At 36.0% G+C, this 26,328-nt stretch overlaps 1 protein-coding gene across 3 annotated transcripts in view; it reads right to left on the bottom strand.

Annotated features, from left to right (window-relative positions):
* Positions 1-24,296, bottom strand: part of TUSC3 (tumor suppressor candidate 3) — a 158,587-nt gene extending 134,291 nt beyond the window's left edge. For all 3 annotated transcript variants that reach the window (XR_014306765.1, XM_082715630.1, XM_082715629.1), the window contains exon 1: positions 24,130-24,296. Coding sequence is in view for 2 of the 3 variants with exons in the window: in XM_082715630.1 (XP_082571756.1) it covers positions 24,130-24,269 (140 nt within the window). In the remaining variant the exon portion in view is untranslated. The remainder of the gene's footprint in view (positions 1-24,129) is intronic.
* Positions 24,297-26,328: the final 2,032 nt, after the last annotated feature.

Below are 26,328 nucleotides of genomic sequence, written 5' to 3' on the forward strand. Positions count from 1 at the left end.
TCTGGAATTTTTTCCTAGGACTTTTTTTTGGGGGGGGGGGCAGTTTTAGGTTTATAACAAAATCGTCAGGAAGAAGAGAGCTTCCCATGTATTGCTTGTCCCCCACACATGCAGAGACTCCCCCATTGATCAATATCATTGACCAGCATGGTACATTTTTTTTCTTTACCATGAAGGAACATCCATTGACACATCATATCACCCAAATTCCATACTTTAACTTGGGGTTCATTCTCCATATTGTACATTCTATGGGCTTGGACAAAAGTTTAAACATGTAACTATCATTATAATATCTTCAAGAGTACTTCCACTCAAATTCTCTGTACTCTGCCTTTTCACCTCTCACCAGTCATTCCTGACAACCACTGATCTTTATTGTCTCCAATACTTCTGCCTTTTCCAGAATATCATATAGTTGGGATCATGCAGTATGTAGTCTTCACAAACTGGCTTCATGTTTTTTGTTTTGGTTTGGTTTTTTGTAATTATTCAATGTAAATTTTATATCTGTCAAATTGGAAATTTGTACATACTATTTGTACATAGAGTTTACAACTTACTCAGCTTTATAATTCTTGACAAATTAAAAATACTCCTTTTGAATAGCACCATTTCAAAATGTGTATTTAAAATAATACTAATATACTTTTTCCTGCTATTTCAGATATCTGTAATTTAAATATTTATAATATTAGTGATTGGTAATTTTTGATAATTTGGTACATGCTCTCTTTCCCTTGATCAGATTTTATTTATTTACTAACATATATTATTTGTTTTAGGGGTACAGGTCTGTGCTTACACAAGTCACCATATTCACCAGAGGACATACCTTCCCCAATGTCCATCACCCAGCCACCCTGCACCTTCCCGTTCCCCTCCACTCCAGCAACCCTCAGTTTGTTTCCTGAGATTAAGAGTCTCTTGGGGTGCCTTGGTGGCTCAGTGGGTTAAGCTTCTGCCTTAGGGCTCCCGTCATGATCTCAGAGTCCTGGGATCGAGCCCCACATCGGGCTCTCTGCTCAGCAGGGAGCCTGCTTCCCCCTCTCTCTCTGCCTGCCTCTCCGCCTACTTGTGGTCTCTGTCAAATAAATAAAATCTTACAAAAAAAAAAAGTCTCTTATGGTCTGTCTCCCTCTCTGGTTTCATCCTACTTCATCTCTGGTTTCATCCTGTTTCATTTTTTCCTCTCTTCCCCTAAGAAACTCTGGCTTGTTTCTCAAATTCCACATATCAGTGAGATTATAACTGTCTTTCTCTGACTGACTTGTTTCGCTTAGCATTAATACCCTCTAGTTCCATCCATATCATTGCAAATGGCAAGATTTCATTTTTTGATGCCTGCATAATACTTCATTGCATACACACACACACACACGTATATATACACATACACACATACACCACATCTTCTTTACCCATTCATCTTTGATGGACACCTAGGGTCTTCCTATAGGTTGGCTATTGTAGTCATTGCTGCTAACATTGGGGTGCAGGTGCCACTTCAGACCACTGCATTTGTATTTGGGGGGTAAACACCCAGTATTGCGATTGCTTGGTCTTGGGTAGCTCTATTTTCAACTTTTTGAGGAACCTCCAAACTATTTTCCAGAGTGGCTGCACCAGCTTGCATTCCCACCAACAGTGTAGGAGGGTTCCCCTTTCTCCACATCCTCGCCAGCATCTGTTGTTTCCTGACTTGTTAATTTTAACCATTCTGACTGGTGTGAGGGGGTATCTCGCTGTGGTTTTGATTTGTATTTCCCTGATGTTGAGTGATGATGAGCACTTTTTCATGTGTCTGTTAGCCATTTGATGTCTTCTTTGCAGAAATATCTGTTCATGTTTTCTGTCAAATTGGTTTCTTTCACGTAGTAATATGCATTTAAGGTTCTTCCATGTCTTTTCATGGCCTGATAGCGGAGTTCTTTTTAGCACTGAGTAACATTCCACTGTACGGATGTACCAGTTTATCCATTTACTTACTGAGAAACATCTTGATTGCTTCCAAGTTTTTGGCAATCATGAATAAAGCTGCTATTAACATCTCTGTGCACATTTTGGTGTGGACATTGTTTTGAACTTCTCTGGATAAATACCAACATGAGTGATTGCTATCATATGATCAGATTATGTTTTGTTTTGTACAAAAACGTTCTTCCGAAGTAGCTATTCAATTTTGCATTCCCACCAGCAACGTAAGAAAGTTCCTGGTACTTCACATTCTTGTAAGCATTTGGTATTCTTGGTTTTTCTGAATTCTGGCATTCTAATAGGTGTGTACTGGGATCTCATTGTCATCATAATTGTCATTTCCCGGATGACATAGAATGTGGAGCATCTTTTCATATTCTGATCTGCCATCGATATAGCTTCTTCAGTGAGGTATCTGTTAAGGTCTTTGGTGCATCTGTGTGTGTGGAACTAATGATGAATTATTGCAAGTTCACATGATACAAGGCAAATATGCAAAAGCTAGTTGTTTTCCTGTATACCAACAATAATATGTGAAATTTGTCATTAAAAACACAATACATACAATACATTAGCACCTCCAGGAATGAAATAAATACTAAGGTATAACTCTAAAGATATGTAAAAATATGTAAAAAATAAATACTAAGGTATGACTCTAAAAATAAATGCTAAGGCATAACTCTAAAGATATATAAAATATGAGAAAAATTATAAAAGTAATGAGTGAAATCAAAGAACAAATAAATGAAGAGATATTTTATGTTCATGGATAAGCAGACTCACTGTTGCCAAGATGTCAGTTCTTCCCAATTTGATTTATAGAATAAGTGTAATCCCAATAAAAATTTTTTTGTCATTTTGTGGATGTTGATAAACTGATTCTAAAGTCGATATGGTTATGCAAAACACCCAGAATAGCCAACACCATATTGGGGAAGAACATGGTTGGAAACTGACATTACCTGATTTTCCTTCTGTATAAAGAACTACTTTTAAAACATTTCTTACAAGGCAGGTCAACTGGAAACAAATCTCAATTTTTGTCTGTTTGAAAAAGTATTTATCCTTCATTTGTGAAACATAATTTCATAGGGTACAAATGCTAACCTGGCTTTTTTTCCTACTCTCTCTCAACATTTAAGTATTTCATTCCACTCTTCTTGTTCACGTGGTTTCTAAAAAGTCAAATGTAATTCTTGTTCATGTTCCTGTGTAGGTTTCCCCTCCCCAACACTCTGGCTTCTTTCAGGGACTTTTGTTTGTTTTTTAATTTCTGTAATTTGAAGATAATATGCCAAGGTGGTATTTATTTTGCATTTATCCTACTTGGTGTTCTTCGAGCTTTCTCAATCTGCAGTTTGAGATCTGAGATTAATTTGGAGAAATCTCAGTCATTATTATTGCAAATATTTATTTGGTTCTTTTCCTTCTCCTGATTAATCCCATTATACATCAGTACTGAAGTTTTTGTAGTTGTGCCACAGTCCATGGATATTCTGCATTTTTTTTCAGGCTTTGTTCTCTCTGGTTTTTAGTTTTCAAAAAATTCTACTGATATATCCTCTAGCTCAGAGATTCTTCTCTCAGCCATGTTCAGTCTACTACTAAGTCCATCAAAGGCAGTCTTCATTTCTGTTATAGTGTCTTTTATTTCTAGCATTTCTTTTTTATTCTCTTAGGGTTTTCATCTCTTTGCTTACATTGCCCATCTATTCTTGCAAGCTACCTTATCCATTACAGTTCTTAGCATTTTACTCAGTTGTTTTAAATTTCTGTTCTGGTAATTCCAACATCCCTGCCATATCTGGTTCTGATGCTTTTTTATCTTTGGTTGTTTTTTTTTTCCCCTTTTTTAAATTTTTTTCATTTTAGTTCTTTTTAGTGTTCCAGCATTCATTGTTTATTCACACACCCAGTGCTCCATGCCACCAGGCTCACCCACTCTTAATATGACTTCCAAATACCGTAATACTACTCTCTTTTTTATCCTTTTAGCTAAGTAGTATGTACGTATGTATGTATGTATGTATGTGTGTGTGTGTGTGTATGGCATTTGAATGAATTCTGAAAATCTGGACTTGTGTACTGGCATTGCACTTAATATACAAACTTGGAAAAGTCACATGTACTTTATTTTTCCCTTTGTACCATGACAGTGATTCCTGATGGTCATGAAATTAAAAGCATGAGCTATTAGAACATCTTAAGAAATGGCAGAGGGTTATGCAAATATCAGTGTGTTCAGCATCTAACTTGAAATACACTGACTGCATTTTCAGATCTCATCTTTAGCTGTTTTCCCTCTTACCCCATACCAGGCCTGAAGTTCTCTTTCATTTCCCTCAATGAACTAAGCTTACATTTGAAGTTGAATTTTTTTTTTTCCCTGGGTGCTCTTCATTCCCTCCTTCTCTTCAAGGCACACTTGGCACATACATCATACAGACATGTCCAGGGCATGGGAGCAGATATACATGCTTTGTGAATTCCTACTAATCCTGCAGATCTTATTACCTCAGTTATTACTTTGCAAAGTTAAGTCTTTTTTAAAAAATATTTTATTTATTTATTTGAGAAAGAGAGAAAGCAAGCGAGAGAGAGAGCATAAGCCAGGGGGAGAGGCCATGGGAGTGGGAGAAGCAGACTCCCTTCAAAGCAGGGAGACCGACCACATAGGACTAGATCCCAGGACCATGGGATCATGACAAGAGCCGAAGGCAAACGCTTAGCTGACTGAGCCACCCAGCCTCCCCAATAAGCCTTTTTATTTTAACATCAACATTAACAGATAAGACCAGGGTCTTCTCACAGATCTCTGTGCTTAGTATTTGTGCAATAGGTAATTATATAATTTAAAGACCAGGGTCTTCTCACAGATCTCTGTGCTTACTATTTGTGCAATAGGTAATTGTATAATGTGATATTGGTCAGCATTTCAACTAAATTCTGCTATCGATGAGAGGGGCAACCGGGTGAGTTTGTTCACATTACCTCTTTAGCATACAGTACAGACAGTGAACTGATCAATAAATACTGGTTCAAAATATAAATTAAATGTCATGATCAATACAATATTGTATCGCCACAGCAGTATCCAATTCCATGGCAAAAAGCCATAACTTTATAAAGATTCTTTTGACTGCCAGTTCTATTTAAGATTCTCAAGGGAAAAACAAAACAACAAACACTATTTTGCAGATCTGAAAAACAAGAATTTAAATTAAAAAACTAAACTGAATATTAAGTATATAACCTTGTTGTTAATAGTGTTAAGAAACACTTCATAATTATTAAAAGATTGCATGTTGGGGGCCCTCGATACCAACCCAGATTCAGATGCACACAGAAAAGACTCATGGCGAGTAGTCTATAGTCCTATTCATTACAGTGAAAGGTTAAGATTTGTTTCAGTGGAAGAAAGAATAAAAAGAAAAATCAGCAAAGGGAAAAGGCACCTGCAACAAATTCTGAAGGAAACTAAATGCAAGTTCTTAAGAGTGAATCCCACTGGAGTCTCATAAGATTCACTTAATTCCTTCAACAGTGAGTTGTGACAATGCATTCAGAGTGCTATCTACCAAAAAAGCTTATTAAAGATTTAGTGTTCAAGATGTGTACTGAGGGCTGGTCCTGTAAATACCCTCTGTCTAGCAGAGACCAAAATTCCAGACTCTCAGAGGGAAAGCAGGTGTTCAATATAAACCAGATTGTTTGTCTAGAGTTTAGGCACAGTGAGACTCTTATCAGTTATGGAATTGTGGGAACATTCTTAAAATCCAAGTTCCATACACCAATGAAGAACTAAACTTTTGAGAAAGACATTTCTAAGGACAGTAATCTCGGGTCTGCTATATTACCTTGGTCTTGCACAGGTTCATCACTTATGCAAAAAAAAATAAGGAACAAGTCATGCTGTTCCTTAGATTTTACTCACAAAGACAATGATCTACTACAAAGAACAAATGTGAAGCTGTTCTAATTGACATAGCACTGGACTGTACAAATCTATTCCCATGCGACAAGCCTCCTATGCATCTAAGAAGAATTATTTAGGGACTAAGGTGGGGAACACAATCAATAGTAAGCTATATTTAATATGTTAATGACTAACATAAAAAAATCATGGAAATCAAGAACAAATGCTTAAAAACAACATGTTATCATTTGTGAACACAGAATTTATATATATATTTCTAGCTTTGAAGATAAAGTATACTTTATTTTGAATGCTTGGGAGTAGCTATCAAGACTATAATTGTATCATTTCAGTTATAATCTTCATACATAAAGCTTTCTAAAGGAATAAAATGCTGTTTATAGCCCATTTACTTCCACAATTACATAACAAGAAACTTTTCAATGTGTTTTTTTCCAATAAATAAGAGTAATCGTTAGTTTCATACAATAAAATCCTACTTAGCCCACAGAAAATGCAAAGCCCTTAATTGTATGTGATCTAGCATTTGGCATGTCACCATCATCATCGTATTTGTATATTCGTTTTTCCTTCAGAGAACTTTCTCACTTGTGCACAGACTCCAAATCTTCCTACTAAGATTAACTCTGACTATAGTCCACTCTTCCTGTCAGATAATAAAAACCAACTAATAGCATCTAAAAATTGCAGTCTAGCAGAAGAGAAAACAAAGCTATTCATCCCTATAAAATAACTAGGATAAAAAAGAAAACTGGAGAATGTAAATCTATAGAAAGGTGGGGAAATTAACATCTGCAACTTCAGACACCCATGCAAGAACAGGAAGGACAGGTACCACAGAAAGAGGGAAGAGAAATCCATGCAGAGGCAGAATGCCAAGAAAGAAAGAATGAATGAATGAATGAATAAAATAAAAAAATAAAATCACAATGACTGAATTAGGCAATATTGAGACTAGGTCTAAGACTTGATAGATAAGAAAGTGGCTACTAACCAGTGTAAAAGAAGAAGCTTACAAGTACACAGGAACAAACACAGCAGTCTTAAGAAGGTACCACTTTGTGGGAAATGAGAGGCAACAGAGAAGAGGCAGACAGTCCTTTTTTTTTTTTTTTAAAGAATTATTTATTTATTTGACAGAGAGAGATCACAAGTAGGCAGAGAGGCAGGCACAGAGAGAGGAGGAAGCAGGCTCCCCGCTGAGCAGAGAGCCCAATGTGGGACTCGATCCCAGGACCCTGGGATCATGACCCGAGCCGAAGGCAGTGGCTTAACCCACTGAGCCACCCAGGCGCCCCGAGGCAGACAGTCCTTAGAGGCTTGGTGATACAGTGAAAGGGAGAAGCACATTATGAAACATACAGAACCTATGGAAACATGAAATTATTTTAGAATTGGAAGATACTACTGCACCAAAAAAAAAAAAAAAAAAAAGGAAAAGAGAGAAAAAGAGAAAAAGGTAAAGGAGAAAACTGCTATGTTCACCCTACTCTGTTTTATAAAGAGAAAATGGTACCTGGAATTAACAAATTCAAAAACTAGTATCCTAGGGAGGCCTGGCTGGCTCAGTCAGTAGAGCATGTGACTTCTGACCTTGGGATTGGAGCCCCATGTTGGATGTAGAGATTACTTAAAAATAAAACTTTAAAAAAATTAGTAGGCTACTCAGAAGTCTCACCATCACCTCCATGTATAAATTGTTATTTCTAGTCTAAAAAAGAAAAATATTTTAGAAGCAACAAATAGCCAGTGGCATCCACACAACACTACTATAAAAAGAAAACAAAAGTAAGAAGCATAATTCTTCAACTGATAAAAAAATTTACTTGAAAAAAGAACCATGAAGAGGAAAATAAAACACAGTATTCCAACTTATATTAGGCATCATTAAATAAGCATTTGAGGATTAAAAAAATCTCAAACCAGAAATCCAAAAGCTCAAAATAGAAGTGAATAAAAATAGAAAGATGCTACATGAGAGATGAATAAAAACCAATACAAGGAGAAAACAAAGCTAAACAAAGTGGAATCCTTGCAGAAATGAACACTGCATTACTTACTGCTCAAAAACCAGAGTTAACTGAAAATGTAATAAAGGACACTATTGAAAAGAATTTAAAACAGGTGAGAGAACAAAAAATAAAAGTGAAAAGGCAGGACTTAAAAGTTGGACTAAAAAGATCGAAGAGGATGGGGGACACTAATTTTAGGTAAAAGGCTAAGAGTAATCTCGGTATGCTCCAGGGTCTGTACCTCAGACCCTGGGAGGTAAAGAAAAAAGAGGACTTAATCTTTTTCTCTTTAGAACCACTCCTGGAGACTTCCTCACAGTAAAAACACACACCCAGCTGCAGCTCTCCTAAAAAATTCAAGCACCTTTAAATTAACCAAGTGCTGGACCTGCCATCTTCTACCAAAAGGTTCTAACTTCGATTGCCATTCTTAAGCTTGAGGAATTTATGGAAAACATTAATGGCTACTGGACATCCATACAAAATACCAATCAACCTTTCTAGATGTTCCTCTTAGCCCATTCCATGGCTGTTGTCTCCTGGAAGCAGACAGGGATATCATATTAGTAGCATGGGCAAATAAAACAAGTTAGACTATCCTCAGGTAGGCTGTCTAAAATCAGGTACACAATTTAATCATGCAAACTGAGTAGGGAACCCCAAATCTACCAACCAGTCAAAAGACTACACTGGGAGCACTGTCAAGCAGTGCCCCTTAAATGAGGTAGGTCCCACTTCAGAAACCTCAATAATTGTAAGCAACACTTCATTGGGGCACAATATATACTCCTTAGGACTGTGCTTCTCATGTGAAAATCTAATACTATCTTAACATCCCTCAATACCACAGTAAACTGTACCTAAGGATGGGTCGGTCTTAAGAGACCACCTAATATTTAATGTTTAAGAAGCATATAGCTTAAGCTATAACAATCAGATAAGAAAAAGAAAAGGCATCCAAATCAGTAAGGAAAAAGTAGAGTTGTCACTATCTGAAGATGACATGATGCTATTCATAGAAAGGCTCCACCATAAGGACTCCACAAAAAAACTTAGAATAAATGAATTCAGTAGTGTCCCAGGATGTAAAATTAATACATAGAAATCAGTTCTATTTCTATACCCTAATGAAGTAGTAGGAAGAGAAATTAATAAAACAATTACATTTACAAATTGCACCCAAAAGAATAAAACATCTAGGAATAAACTAAAATGTTAAAAGACCTGTAATCTGAAAACTATAAAAAAACTGATGTAAGAAACTAAAGGCAACACAAACAAATGGCAAGATATTCCATGCTCACGGACTACCCAAAGCATTCTACAGATTCAATGAAATCCCAATCAAAAAGCAACAGCATTTTTCACAGTACTAGAAGAAATAATCCTACAAATTTGTATGGAGCCACAAAAGACCCCAAAGCACCAAAGCAATCTTGAGAAGGAAGAAGAAAGCTAAAAGTAACATAACCTAGATTTCAAAATCTACTACAAAGCTACAGTAATCAAAAATGTATGTGTACTGCCACAAAAACAGATATATAGATCAATGAAAAAGAACAGAGAATGCAAAAATAAACTAACATGTATATGGTCAATTCATCTACAACAAAGGAGTCAAGCATATACAATGGGGAGAAAAACATCTCTACAAAAGAACAAAACTGGACCCACTTTCTTATACCATATATAAAAATAAGATCAAAATCCTTTAAAGATCTAAATGTAAGACCTTTTATGAAGCTGTAAAATTCCTTGAAGATCACATAGGCAATAATTTCTTGGATATGGGTCTTAGCAAATTTTTTTTTCATCTGTCTCCTTAGGCAGAGGAAACAAAAGCAAAAAGAAACAACTGGGATTCCGTCAAAATAAAAAGCTTTGTAATGTAAGGAAATCAACAAAACAATGTAACAAACTGACTAGAAGATACTTACAAATGATATATCTAATAAGGGGTTAATATACAAAATATATATAAAAAAAAACTCATACAACTCAACATCGAGGAGGGCTCCAAAGATGCCAGAGAGTGGGAGACCTAAAGTTCCTCTGGTCCTAGGATTTCAGCTAGATAGCAAACCACTGTGAACACCTGTGTACTCAACAAGAGATCAAAGAAAAGAATAGCAGCAAGACTCTATGCACAGAAAATCAACCACTTCTGGAAGGCAGGACACACAAAGAAGTAAATCTGAGGCAATATACAGGAAGAGAGACTGCGGGGGCAGGGAACCTCTGTCAACTGGCTACCCACAAGTGATAAAGCAGCAAAGCACAAAATTGAAGCTTTTAGAAGTCTGCTCCCAAGAGAGACATTGCCCAAGTGTCTACATGGGAGGTAGAACCCTTGCTGGAGTACTATGGTCTCAGGACTCCAGGATAACAGAAGGACTGAGGGTGTCTGAATGCAGCAGAGCTCCCAGGTGTTGGAGTGGGGAAGCTGGCCGCAAAGACTGAGCCAAGGAGTGGGCTCTCAGCTCAGAGTTGGCGTAACCAAAATCCACAGCATAGTAGGGCCATAGCACTTCGAGCAGGGACCAACAAGCAGCAGACAGATGGAGATACCCTGTCCTCCTCTAGGAGGATCGGTATAGGAGAACACCAAAGGAATCTGCTGGGTTTGGAGACTCCAAACAGGGCCACATGCAAAAGACAGAAATGCTTGGACACAGACTCGCTGAGCACAGACTGCAGCTAGAGAACAGGGAGACAGGAGTGATTGACTACTTTTCTCTGAGGGCCCACTGAGGAGTGGGGCCCCAAGCTCTTGACTCCTCTAGGCCAGACACTGGGAGGCCGCCATTTTCATTCTCATCCTCTCAAGCTTTATGGAAAGCTTTCAGGGAACAAAAGCTACCAAGAGCAAACCCGAGCAGATTACATAGCCTGACCCCTTTCAAAGGTGGGGGAATTCCACCTCGAGCAAAAACATTTGAGAATCACTGCAACAGGCCCCCTCCCCCAGAAGATCAGCAAGAACATCCAGCCAAGACCAAGTTTACCAATCAAGAACTGCAAAACTCCAGCGCTGGGGTAATATAGCACATAGAATTCATGGCTTTTTACCCATGGTTCTTTAGTCTTTCAAAGTTAATTTTTAAAATTTTCTTATTTTTTTTCTATTTCATTTTTTAAAATTTCTTTTTCAACCAACTTAATTCCTTTTTTGAAAACCTTTAATTTTCATTTTTACAGTCATATCCTATCCCTTCATTTTATTTAACCTTATTTTTTGTATATATATGTTTTTCTTTCTTTAAAATTTTGGGATGCAGATTCTTCTAACAGACCAAGATATACCCTAAATCTAGTGGATGGCTATTCACCTGCCTGATTTTCTCCATTTTAAAAAAAAATTTGCTTCTTTCTCTTTTCAACCAATTTCTTATCTTATCAGTTCCTTTTGTAAAATCCTTTTTAATTTTCATTTTTATAGTCATATCCCATTCCTTCATTGTATTTACCCTTATTTTTGTATATATAAGTTTCTCTTTCTATAAAAGTTTGGGAGGCAGTTACTTCTAACACACCAAAATACAACCAAAATCTAGTGTGTGGTTCTGTTCTATTCATGAAATTAATCATATTCTTTTTTTCTTTTTTTGTTTTTGTTTTTGTTTTTGTCCCTCCTAGCCTGCCATTATGGGACCCTTCTGATTTGTTACTATATATTTTTCTGGGGTCGTTGTTACCCTCTTAGCATTTTGTTCCCTCATTCATCTATTCTTCTCTGGACAAAATGGAAAAATGTCAAATGTACAAAATAACCTCAAAAAAAAAAATAAAATAGAAAAGAAAAGAAAAAAGAACAGGAGGCATTACCAACTGCCAGGAAGCTAATCAACATGGATACTAGTAAGATGTCAGATCTGGAGTTCAGAATAACTACAGAATAACAATTATAAAGATACTAACTAGGCTTGAAAAATGCATAGATGATATGTGAAAATCCCTTTCTGGATAAATAAAATCTAACCAAGTTGAAATAAAAAAGGCTATTAATGAGGTGCAATAAAAAATGGAGGTTCTAACTGCTAGCAATAATGAGGCAGAAGAAAGTGATAAAGAAGACCAAATGATGGAAAATAAAGAAGCTGAGAAAATAAAGAGATAAACAACTACTGGATCACAAGGGAGAATTCAATAGATAAGCAATACTGTAAAGCAAAACAATATTAGAGTAACTAAGATCCCAGAAGGAGAAAGACAGAGAGGGGCAGAAGGTGTACTGGAACAAATTATAGCAAAGAACTTCCCTAATTTGGGACAGTCATCAAAATCCAGGAGGCACAGAGACCCCTTCAAAATCAATAAAAATAGATCAATAGCCTGACAACTAATAATAAAACTTACAGATCTCGGAGACAAAGAGAAAAATCCTAAAAGCAGCTGAGGACAAGAGGTCTGTAACCTACATTGGTAGAAACAAAGATTGGCAACACACCTATCTACAGAGACCTGGCAAGCCAGAAAGGACTGGCATGATATATTCAGGGTACTAAAGGATAAAAATATGCAGCCCAGAATATTATATCCAGCTAGGCTGTCACTGAATATAAGAAAGGTAACAAGCCTTCAGGACAAACAGCAACTAAAAGAATTCGTGGTCAACAAACCAACCCTGTAAGAAACACTGAACGGAATCCTTTAAACAAAAAGAAAGCCTAAAAGTAACACAGCCCAGAAAGGAACAGATACATTACATAATAACAGTCACATTACAAACAATACAATGGCACTAAATTCATATCTTTTAATAGTTACCCTGAATGTAAATGAGATAAATGCTACAATCAAAAGACACAGTATCAGAATGGATAAAAAGACAACACCCAACAATATGCTGTCTGCACTATACTCATTTTAGACCTCCAGACACCTCCAGATTTAAACTGAGGAAGGGAAAACAATTTACCATGCTAATGGACATCAAGAACAAGCTGGGTAACAATCTTTATATCAGACAAATTAGATTTTAAATCAAAGACTATAATAAGAGATGAGGAAGGACACTATATCATATTTAAAGGGTCTATTCAAGAAGAAGACCTAAAAATTATAAATAGTTATGCCTCTAACATGGGAGCAGCCAATTATATAAGCCAATTAATAACAAAAATCAAAGAAAAACATTGACAGTAATACCATAATAATAGGGGACTTTAAGGAACTTTGGTTCTTTGGTTGTTTGAAAGAATAAGATGATAAACTCCTAGCCAGACTTATCAAAACAAAACAGAAAGGACTGAAATAAATAAAAGAATTTCATGAATAAAAGAGATAACAACCAGCACAAACAAAACACAAACAATTATAAGAACATATTATGAGCAGCTACAAGCCAACAAACTAGACAATATGAAAAAAACAATCTGTATGCATTCCTAGAGACACATAAACTACAAAAACTGAATCAGGAAGAAACAGAAAACCTGAACAAACCCATACCTAGCAAGGAAACTGAAGCAGTAATCAAAAACTCTCCCAAAAAACAAGAGCCCAGGACCACATGGCTTCCCAGGGGAATTCTATCAAACATTTAAAGAAGAACTAATACCTATTCTCCTGAAACTGTTCCAAAAAAAAAAAAAAAAAAGAAAGAAACAGAAGGAAAACTTCCAAATTCATTTTATGTGGCCAGCATTACTTTGATCCCAAAAGCAGACAAAGACTCCATGAAAAAGGAGAATTATAGACCAATCTCCCTGATGAACATGGACGTAAAACTCCTCACCAAAATACTAGCTAATAGGATCCAACAGTACATTAAAAGGATTATTTACCATGACCAAGTGGGACTTATTCCTGGGCTGAAAGGTGGTTCAACGTCCACATATCAATCAATGTAAAACAATACATTAATAATAATACAGTAATAAGAGAAAGAACATGAACCATATCATCCTCTCAACAGATGCAGAAAAAGCATTTGACAAAGTATATATCCGTTCTTGACTAAAACTCTTCACAGCGTAGGGATACAGGATAAATACCTCAATATTGTAACAGCCATCCATAGAAAACCCACAACAAGTATCATTCCCAATGGGGAAAAACTGAATGCTTTTCCCCTAAGGTCAGGAACACGGCAGGGATGTCCACTATTACCACTGCTATTCAACAGAGTACTAGAGGCCCTGGACTCAGCAATCAGACAACAAAAAGAAAAGAAGACATCTGAATTGGCAAAGAAGTCAAACTCTCACTCTTGGAGATGACCTATTTTAGGTGGAAAACACAGAAGACTCCACCTCAAAATTTTTACAACTCATACAGCAATTCAGTAAAGTGGCAGGATATAAAATCAATGCAAAGAAATCAGTTACATTTCTATACCCCAACAACATCATAGAAGAAAGAAATTGAGGAGCTGATCCCATTTACAATTGCACCCAAAACCATAAGATACCTAGGAATAAACCAAACCAGAGAGGCAAAGAAACTGTACTCAGAAAACTACAGAATATTCATGAAAGAAACTGAGGAAGACACAAAGAAATAGAAAAACCATTCCATGCTCAGGGATTGGAAGAACAAATATTGTGAAAATGTCTATGCTACCTAGAGCAGTCCACATATTTAATGCAATCCCTATAAAAATACCATCAACCTTTTTCACAGAAATGGAACAAATAATCCTAAAATTTGTATGTAACCAGAAAAGACCCCAAATAGCTAAAGGAGTGTTGAAAAAAACCAATGCTGGTAGCATCACAATTCCGGACTCCAAGCTCTATTACAAAGCTGTCGTCATCAAGACAGTATGGTACTGGCACAAAAACAGACACAATGATCAATGGAACAGAATAGAGAGCCCAGAAATGGACCCTCAACTCTGCGGTCAACTAATCTTCAACAAAGCAGGGAAGAATGTCCAATGGAAAAAAGTTTCAACAAATGTTGGGAAAATTGGGAAGCCACATGCAGAAGAAAGAAACGGGACCATTTCCTTACACCTTACACAAAAAAATAGACTCAAAATGGATGAAAGACCTCAATGTGAGACAGGAATTCATCAAGATCCTTGAGGAGAACACAGGCAGCAATCTCTTTGACCTCAGCCACAGCAAATTCTCCCTAGATACAATGCCAAAGGCAAGGGAAACAGGGCAAAAATGACCTATTGGGACTTCATCAAGAAAAAAAGCTTCTGCACAGCAAAGGAAACAGTCTATAAAACCAAAAGACAACAGACAGAATGGGAGAGGATATTTGTTTGCAAATGACATAGCTGATAAAAAACTAGTATCCAAAATCTATAAAGAACTTACCAACTCAACACCCAGAAAACAAAGAATCCAATCAAGAAATGGACAGAAGACATGAACATGCATTTCTGCAAAGAAGACATCCAAATGGCCAATAGACACATGAAAAAGTGCTCAACATCACTCAGCATCAGGGAAATACAAATCAAAACCACAGTGATATCTGATACCACCTGACACCACTCAGAATGGCTAAAATTAACCATGCAGAAAATAACAGGTGTTGGTGAGGATGTGGAGAAAGGGGATCCCTCCTACAGTATTGGTGGGAGTACAACCTGGTACAGCCACTCTGGAAAACATTATGGAGGTTCCTCAAAAAGTTGAAAACAGAGCTACCCTACAACTCAGCAATTTGCACTACTGGGTATTTACCCCAAAGATACAAATGTAGTGATCCAAAGGGGCACTTGCACCCCATGTTTATAGAAGCAATGTCCACAATAACCAAACTATGATAAGAACCAAATGTCCATCAATAGATAAGTGGATAAAGATGATGTGGTGTATATATATACAATGGAATATAATGCAGGTATCAAAAAAAGAAATCTTGCTGTTTGCTACAACATGGTTGGAACTAGACAGTATTATGCCAAGCGAAAGAAGTGAGTCAGACAGCGACATTTATCACATGATCTCATATGATCTCAATTTGAGAAACAAGCCAGAGGATCAAAGGGGAAGAGAGGGAGACAGACCATACGAGACTCAATCTCAGGGAACAAACTGAGGGTTGCTGGAGTGGAGGTGAATGGGGAGAGATAGGGTGGCTGGGAAATGGGACACTGGGGAGGGTATGTGCTATGGTGAGTGCTATGACTTGTATAAGACTGGTAAATCACAGTCCTGTATCCTGAAACAAGTACTTCATTATATGTTATTAAAATTTAAGAAAAAAAAAAAATCACCCAGTTAGTAAAAAAGAAAAAAAATAGAGCAGCAGCAAAAAAAAAAAAAAAAAAAAACCCTCAACATCAAGGAAACAAAAACAGTCTAATTAAACAATGGGCAGAGGACTTGAATAGACATTTCTCCAAAGAAGACGTACATATGGCCAAAAGACACAGGGAAACACAAATCTAAATCACATTGGTTATCACCTCACACTAGTCAGAATGGCTAGTACCAAGAAGACAAGAAATAGCAAGTGTTGGTGAGACTGTAGAGAAAAGGAAACTTGTGCACTGTTGGTGGGAATGTAAATTTGTGCAAACCACTGGAGAAACGGAGGTTCCTCAAAAAATTTAAAAAGTAAAATACCAAATTACCTAGTAATTCCACTTATGAGGATTTATCCAAAAACAGAAAACACCAATTCAGAAGAATATAGGCAGGCTTATGTTCATTGAAGCATTATTTCCAATATCCAAGGTATGAAAGCAACATAGTGTCCACTGATAGATGAGTGGATAAAAAAGATATGGTATATATTCAATGATGTATTACTCAGTCTTAAAAAAGAATAAAATTTTGCCATCCACAACATGGATACACTAGAGATTATACTAAATGAAACAGACAAAGACAATTATCATATGATTTCACTTTCTCATTCTCCCTCTGTCTCTCCAGTCTCTCTCTCAAGTAAAAAACATCTTAAAAATAAACAAAAGACTAAGTTTCAAAAAAACATTAAAAAATAAAGTACAGCATAGGGAATACAGTGAATAATATTGCAGTAACTTTGTTTGGTGACAAGTGGTAACAACACTTATGGTCATGTACAGAAATGTCAAATCACTCTGTTACACACCTGAAACTAATTTATGTCACCATACTTCCATTTCAGATTTTTAAAAACTGAAACAAAACAATAAGAAACAAAAGACATTTTGAAGACAAATGCAAAATTTATAAATGGAGAGTATAAGAAGAATAAATCATTGAATTAATGTCAATTCTCTTCAAAGTGATAATGGTTTTCTGATTATGCAAGATAATCCCTTTCTGAAAAGTTGCATACTGCAGTACTCAGTGGTGATATTTTGTGTCTAAAAATTATAGATATATTTGGTGATATGGGACACATTTTTTAAAGATTTTATTTGTTTATTTGACAGAGAGAGACAGAGAGGTCATAAGTAGGCAGATAGGCAGGCAAAGAGAGAGAGGGAGAAGCAAGCTCCCCGCCAAGGAGAGAGCCCGATGTGGGGCTCGATCCCAGGACCCTGGGATCATGACCTGGGCCGAAGGCAGAGGCTTAACCCACTGAGCCACCCAGGCGCCCCTGGGACACATTTTTGACCTCTACTTAATAAAAGAATGAAAGCAAAATATGGCAAAATGGTTAATAAATAGTGAATGTTGGTAAATGGTAGACTGGTATCCTTGTATTACTGTTTCAGCTTTTGTATGTTTGAAATTTAAAAGATGGGGGACTAAAGCTGGGCTTATAAACGCAGAAATGGAATTTGGAATATGGAAAACACCAAGAGCTCCAACAATGCTATAGTGTCACAGAGATAGTAAGTGTTCACTGAAAATACTAAAAGAGTTGGGGCTATCCAATCTCAGGAAGAGACACCGAGAACCAAATTTATAAAGTCATATATATATGCTTTCACTTAAAAAAAAAAAAAAAAAAAAACATTAAACTAGATGAAGCTCAGCAATAACCTGAGATACACTAGTCATGGACTCAAGGAAGCCTGAAACAGTTCTCACTACCCAGGCAAAGAATGTGTGAATATCAAGAGTTTGCCAGTCTTTGTCAAAAATACTCTGTTCAGGTAGCCAAGCATATGACTTAAGAATTAAGTCCATGGAGAAAAACTAAGGAAAAGAGGAAATGATGAAGTTATGGTCCCAAAGCCATTTATAAAGCACTTAAAGTACATCAAGTTTTGTACAAGATTAATTTTATTTATACATCATTTTCACCTTCTGTGTTCACTTTAGAATCTAATCTCCTAAGAGCTGTAACCTCACTGTAGTAAAACAAAAGGCTGATGAGCTCTTTTCCACATAGTTTTGGCCAGCCATCTAAATTGCCAGGTCCTGTTTAAGAGATGGCTCCTCTGAATGAAAGCTTTTCATGATCTAATGAGTTTAAGAAATACTTGCTGATGGATCCCTGTTCTATGATTAGTAATCTTAGATGGGACTGCAAAATCAAAATGGAAATTACAGTTCACCGGGTAAAAGCAAAAACAACAACAAAAACAAAACCAGGTACACTTAAGGGAAATATTAAACTCTACTAGCTCTGGAGTTCCAAAACTCAACCCTGACAGGTATTAGCTTTGTGACTGTAGATAAATTATATAACCTATCAGCTTTGATGTTCTCATCTATAAAACGGGTTATTTTTTCAGGCCTACCTTCTTGACTAGTGAGAATGTATATATAATAACTGAATAATGGGACCCCAATAGTTTATACATACTTATTATATTTACAGAAGAAAGGATGTTATCCAGGTAACATTCATATGTCAGTATATTTTTTCATGCTCCTTGTAAAAATATATTTATAATTGCTAATTTTTTTCATTTATTGAGTCCAATAAGATACCAGTCTCCAACAAGTCACCAAAACTTTTATTATATATGGACCCTGCTTGATTCTACATGTATTTTCCTTCACCTGAATTTTTTTTCCTGCATCTATTGATCCATAGTAATAACCTTAGAAAAGGATATTTTGTTCCTAGAATTTTTAGTGTATGCTGGAAGAAATGAGTAACTGTGTGGTAGAATACACCTACTAGATTTAGCAATTACAGGACAATCTGATAAAGGAAGTTTGGAATGAACACTCAGGGGAGGTGAGAATTGTACTGAATAGTCTTCATTAACAACTTCATTTGGCCAAGGAGTTTGACATTAGCAATGAGGAAGGTGAGAACTGAATTCTGAAATTTGTTAATAAACTAACTTGTAAGAAGGAAAAGCAGGATGATTTAGTGAGAGGGCTTACAGGAAGCCAATAGCTCATTCACTAGCCTTTCAGCAAAGAAAAGCAACTGGCAAATCTAGGTATGAGTCAACTCTAAAAGAAAATTTCACCTTTCATTAAAAAAGAAAGAAAAGCAGAAATATCTCACAGAGGAAAGCACTAAGATTTTTAAATTATAGCTATGAAAAAAATTATACCTGTGGACTTTTCAATAATTCTGTAGAATTATAAAAATTATAGCAGTACTATAAAAATGGTCAAAAATTCCACTGACACAGAAAGATTCAGGAAAATTTAATTCATGTTTTTTTTTAAAAAAAGATGGCTACTGATGATGGGTTGCCTTTCTCAATGAATCTGCATCTCCCCTTGAGGCTTAATAGAGAAATAAAAGAAAAGAAATATTATTTCTTTATAATAGAGAAATAAAATTTGTATAATTTTTCTTGAAAATTTTTCTTGAATCTTCTCTCTATATTCCCTCATAGTTGTCACCTTGGGATCTGTTTGATCCACATGCCCACTATCATATGAAATACACTTAGTACTCTCTTGGCTCAATAATAGATCAAAGAGTATGCCTGAACCTCAATTATTTAACGACCTTCTTTGAGATTTATATTATGCTGTAGTATAAATTTGTCATCTTCATCTAATAAAGTCCAAGATATCCCTCTATCCGCTCACTTAATTTTTTCCTCTCCAAAAACCATTATCATCCTGAGTAAATTCAAATACATGTTTATAATCCAGATATTACCAGTGTTATAGTTCCTCAAATGTCTCTACAAAATAAACAACCATCTACATTATACTTCAGTAATTTACTTATTTAAAAAAAAAAACCTTTTGTACCTACTTCCTAATTTTCAATCCCACCCTACTTTTATATAAAACCTGTTTTTCACTCTTGTGAGAATTTAGCTTTCTTATATCACATCTAATTTATTAGCTATCCCTGGCTTCCTCTGACCGCCACAGCCAAATCTGAACCCAGAGTTCTATCTTTCAAATATACTCTCGCTAGCACTCTCAAATCATTTGCCTAATCTACTTCACACCATAAACCAAATATGTTAACCTCTAAGGAGAGAGTTCTTTCTCCTTCACTGCTGTGTACTGGAGAAAAAAATCATTAAATTCTCCAGATTCTACAAATTCTACAGAATTGGGGGATCATACTTTCAAAAGGATTCTCAAGGCTATAGTTAAACCTTCAAGTTAAACCTTCCCATTCCCACTGCTCCTCAGTGAAAGTACATGAATGAAACCTGAGTCATGTATCTGCTTCTTACCTTCCCCTTCTCTATACTGGTTGCACACTAGAATTACGTAGAGATCTTTTCTTTTCTTTTTTTTTTTTTTTTTTAAATGTCACTGCTTTGGCCCTACACCAAAACAATTAAGTCAGAATTCGAATGGGAGTGAGGGGTAGGAATTCTGGGTTTGGGATCCTTGTCTGCTTTTTACTTTTTATTTTCTTCTAAACCTTCATCTATTTTCTTTTCTCTAAAGTTATCTTAACTTTTCCTAATAAATTCCTTTTTCTCTTATAAATCTAAAACTTTTCTAAAATTTTCAAGTTTATTACAAAATGAGCTGTAAAAAATGGGTTACTTGACCTATGTGTCATTAAAAAATTAAGACTCTGTTCAGCAATTCATTTAACTACATAATCCATTAAGTAAAATAATACCTAATGGATACACCATTTAAAAGTATGTTGCAGTTTATATCATCACAATACATACAACTTTATCTAATTGTGAAGTTACATAAATACTTCAGTAATAACAGTAAGACATATTTTTAGTGGAAACGTAACTGTTACATCAAAATGCCAATTAAGGTAGTGTTTTTGTCTAACTAGGTTTTATGGCATCCTTGAAGGTATACAGTCTTATCCAAATGTGCTAGCCCAATTATGACAACACTCTTAATACCAACTCAAGAGCTGGCCCTGTGTAAGACAGAAGGAGAAACCAAAATCATCTGCAATACTGGTTTTCAAAATACTTTTTTTTTAAAAAAGATTTTATTTTTATTTATTTGAGAGAGAGCAAGAGAGAGAAAGCACAAGCAAGGGGAGGGATAGAGGGAGAATCTGACTCCCTGCTGAGCAGTGAGCCTGCTGTGGGGCTTGAACCCAGGATGGAACCAAAGGTAGACACTTAGCTGAGCCACCCAAGTGCCCCTCAAAATACTTTTGCTCACCATCTTCTCTACCCACTTTTAGACATGCGCCCAACATACAGTCAATATCACATCATAAGATTTTTCTAGAAAATGTTGAGACACTGGAATTCCCTTTCTGCAAACTAGTCTGAAAGAAACAATTTTTTTTCATTGACCCATGTTACTAATAACTTCAATTTCCACCAGAATTCACAATGATTTAGTATATGTGCTGCCGAAGCAAGCACCAGAATTCACAATGATTTAAATCCTAAAAGTATACATATAAATATACAATGTGGAGAGTCACTATGTGGAACCACCACATAAAAAGTATTCTCAAAGAGAAAAAGCATTCAGCCAAGAGACAACCTGAACCATCCTTAGCCACTGAGGAAATGAAATATGTAATTTAAAATCATGAGGCCCAGATGGTTTCAATGAAGATTTCTATCAAATATTTAAAGAAAAATTAACATAATCTTCTAAAATTGTTTAATTTTACACAATCGCTTCTAGAAAGTAAATAAGGAAGGAAATTTCCCAACTCATTTTATGAGGCTACTATTAGCCTAATAACAAACTAGACAAAAAGCAGTATAAAAAAATGAAAAGTACAGATACATATCTCACATGAACTTAGATACAAATTTCTAATAGACTATTATTAGTCTATTAGAAATCTGTAAATAAGTAAACAGAATCCAACAATACATAAAGAAAGTAATATACCATAATCAAGTAGGATATGTTCCAAAATGCAAGGCTGGTTCAATATACCAAAATCAATTACTATAAAGCACTGTATCAAGCACCTAAAGATGAAAAATCCTATCAAATCACACCAAAAAATTTGATAAAATCCAACACCCATTCAGGATCAAAACTCTTAGCAAATTAGTAGAGAGCTTCCTTAACTTGGTAAAAAAAAAAAAAAAAAAAAAAAATCTTCAAAAATCTTACAGCTAGTACCATCATTAAAGACTAAAGATTAAATACTTACTTCCAATGATGAGATTAAAATATAAAACAAAAAACTAAACCTTTCAGGAAAAAAATAAGAGAAAAACTTCAGGATATAGGGCTAGACAGAGTTCAACCAGATAAGAAAAGTAAAGCTGTAAAACAGGAAACTGGTAAACTGGACTCATAAATTAAAACGTGCAAAAGATCAGTCATGAACATGGAAAGATAAGCCACAGACTAGGAGAAAATATTTGAAAACTACATGTCTGACAAAGGACTAGTATCTACAATACATAAAGAACTCTCAAAACTCAGGAAAAAATCCAATTAGAAATGGGCAAAAGACATGAACAGATAGTTTATCAAAGATGTGACATACAAATAACAATCAAATGAAAAGATTAAACCATTGCCATTAGGAAAATGCAAAATAAAACCATAATGAGTTACCACTACATACCTACAAAAATGAGTAAAATAAAATAATGACAAATGCTGGTGAGGATATGGAAAATCTAGAATACTCACAATGCTAGAGGAAATGTAAAATAATACAGCTCTCCAGAAAACATTTTGGCAGTTTCTTATAGGGCTAAACATACAACTACCAAACAACGTAGCTACCATGGAGAAATGAAACCTTAATTTCACAGAAAAATCTGTACCAGGATGTTCCTAACAGTTGTATTCGTAATAGTAAAAAATCAGAAACAACTGAGATGCTCTATAACAGATGGATGGTTAAACAAACTGCAGTACATTCATACCATGAAGTTTTACAAAGTAATAAAAAGGATGACTACTGATAAATGCGACAATTTGGATGGATTTTGAAGGAATTATGTTATTAAAAGCAAAACCCAAAAGATCATCAAGGGTAGGATTCCACTCCCATCACATTACTGAAACAACACAATGGGGTACAAATTTAGGGTGTGGGAGGGCAATGGGAATGGGTGGGTGGGTGTGGCTATCAAGGGCAAGAGGAGGGATTCTTATGGTGATGGAACTGTATATCAATACCCATACCCTGCTTGTGATATTATACTGTGGTTTTCAAGATGTTACCACTGGGGGACACTGAATAAAAGATATGTTAGATCTCTCTGTATCATTTCTTACAATTGTAAACCTACAATTATTTCAAAATCAGAAATTTGTTAAAGCATTGTTGCATACGTATTTGTGCTTACCCAAAATTTTCTTTGGTACATTCCCACTAAAATATTATTTCATTCATTTCAAATGATTTACTTCTGTAATGTAGGGAGAAATTTCTAATCACTGGAGGCTGTAAAAGGTAAGTGGACTTCTGTAGTGTATCCTCTCTATTAAACTATTAAAAAAGAATATGTTTAAGGAGATAACTACCCGTAAAACATAATTAGGTGACCTATATGGCAATATCAGAACCAAATTCTATCATATATTTACCTTCATACAGGTTATAAAGAAGCAAATTTGTTTCATGATTTTATGCAATAAAAGAATATTAGTCTAACAAAATTATTTTCTAAAATGCACTGATTTTGAGCTTGCTTATACTTTTTACAGATTTATATATTTGAGAGAGAGAGAGCACGAGCAGGGTGAGGAGCAGACAGAGAGAGAAAATTTCAAGCGGACTCTGCACTGAGCACAGAGCCTGACCCAGGACTCAACCTCAGGACCCATGAGATCACAACCTGAACCGAAACCGAATCAGACGCTTAACCAACTGAGCCACCCAAGTACCCCTGATTTTGAGCTTACTTTCAAATGCACATGTATAGCTGACTATATATAACCTTGAACAGCTGCTGAATTCCATTATACAGATTTACATATATGTAATAAATACATAAGCGCAGGATAATAATTTGAGATTATTTTAGAATACGTAAATTACCTGCACACAGAACATTGCCGCTGAGGCTGAAGAGCAGTGAACATAACAATCATAGAATAGTTTCGAGGTGGTGCCTTTATAAATTTTCGGAATTTATCACCATTCATTCGGAAGATTGAGCGCCTGGAACTCCATTCCATCAGTTGTTCTACTTTTTCAGCTAAAAGATTCTGCAATTAAACATAGGAATTTAAATTTACACAGAGTTAACATTCTTCACTTTGTATTTCATATAAACTGAATTGCAAGAGATTACGTCTTAGCCAAAATTAATTTCTGCTACAAGTTCTTTTGGTGAACGGATTCATTATTAATTGATGTATATGCATAAAATACTTCATTTCATTTATAAGTCAAAAGACTTATAAAACAGGTAACAGAAGATAAACAGACTATCCAGAAAGATGAAAGACGTGCTTTTCCCTAATTCCCCCCACTAAATACAGCAAAAAAAACCTCTGGCCATTACATAAAAAACACAGTAAGGCTCTGAGAGAGGATGCCCACTGCTTAAAAAAAAAGAAGGAAATCCCACTTGTGACAGCTCGGATAAACATTGAGAATGTTATGCTGAGTGAAATAAGCCAGTCACGTAAGGACAAACATGGCATGATTCCACTTGCTTGAGGTATCAAAAATAGTCAAACTCCTAGTAGTAAAGAATGGTTATTGTCAGGGATTGGGGAGGGAAAATGGATAATTGTTGCTCAATGGAAATAAAGTTCCAGTGATGGATAATGAGTAAGGTCTAGAGATCTGCTGTACAACACAGTATCTATAGTTAACAGTAGAGTATTGTGACCTTTAAAATATGTTAAAAAGGACAGATGTTAAGTGTTTGTACCACAACCTATACACACATGCAAAGAAAACTAGGGAATTTTTTGAAGGTGCTACATGTGTTTGGTACTTTATGTTAACAGAATCACAGATGTGTACATATGTCAAACTCGCTGATACATGTATCAAGTGTGTTCAATGGATTGTCTATCAATTATAATCCAAAAAAAGGAGGAGGAGGAGAGAGAAGGAGAGGTAGGCCTCTTACCCTGGGATAAGGTAAAAGACAGTGAATTGCTCTGAACCTATCAGAGGAAGAAAAAAGATAAATCAAAAGAAATGGAAGAGAGACGGAAGAGAGATGGGAGAGAGGGACAGTAACTTGGTCAGAGCAGCATGCTTAGGTAGTGGCTGGAAAGAACATACAGGTAAGTGCACAATGGCAGACTGACAGTATGAAAAAGAAGTATTACAGCTAATTACTGGGATAATTCTTACTTAAAAAAAATTTTACCTTAACAAAAAGGTATTAGTTGAAATTCATCCAATCTCAAAACAAATTATTTGGATTTGATTATATTTAACTTTGGGCCTTTAATTCTGACAGCAAACATAATATGAATATATTTCCATACAAAATAAAATAATACTCTTGTTAAACTGAAAGTTAAAACTTGATACTGCTCTGCTTCATCAATACACACTGGATATTGATCACAGGGTACCAACTTTCAGTTATAAGCTAAGTTCTCGGCCTGCTAAGATTAATAATAATAATGTATTATATACTTGAAATTATCTAAAAGAGCAGATCTCAAATACAGTTAACATTCAAAAAACAAGGGTTTGAACTGGGTGGGTCCACTTACATGTGGGTTTTTTTTTTTCTTATTTTAAGAGTTAATAGCAAAAGCCACCGAATTATTCATTTATAACTGCTAACCCCAGTCACCACAGGACCAAATCACAGGCAACCAGTACAAAATTGTCCTCTGAGTACCGGGGGAGGCCTGCAGAGACGGTCAGCTGCCCAAAGGGCAGGACCAAGCCGGAGTAAGGTCACAGGAGGAGTGGTCTGGGGAGTGCCCCAGGCTGGTGGGCAGCAGGGTGGGCTAAAAGAAGGGGGCAAGGATGGCTCCACACCCCACCAAGAGCCCTGTCCCCCAAGTCCTCCCCCTTAGGGGCAGCTCCCTAGCCTTAGGGCCTGCCCTTCCTAGATAGGGTGAGACACATGTCTTCTGAGGCACCTCAGCCTGACAGCCACTGGAGGCCAGCACACTCTCATGTGGCCCCAGACGCAGACGACCACTGGGTGGTGGTGAACCTCCGGGAAGATGGGCAGCTGGATTGCGCCTCTAGGCTGTCGCTGCCCTCAGGCCCTCCCAGCAGCTGATGCCTTTGGGCTAAGGCCAGCAGACT

This window comes from Mustela nivalis, assembly GCF_964662115.1.
Source record: "Mustela nivalis genome assembly, chromosome: 20".
In the NCBI taxonomy this organism is placed as follows: Eukaryota; Metazoa; Chordata; class Mammalia; order Carnivora; family Mustelidae; genus Mustela; species Mustela nivalis.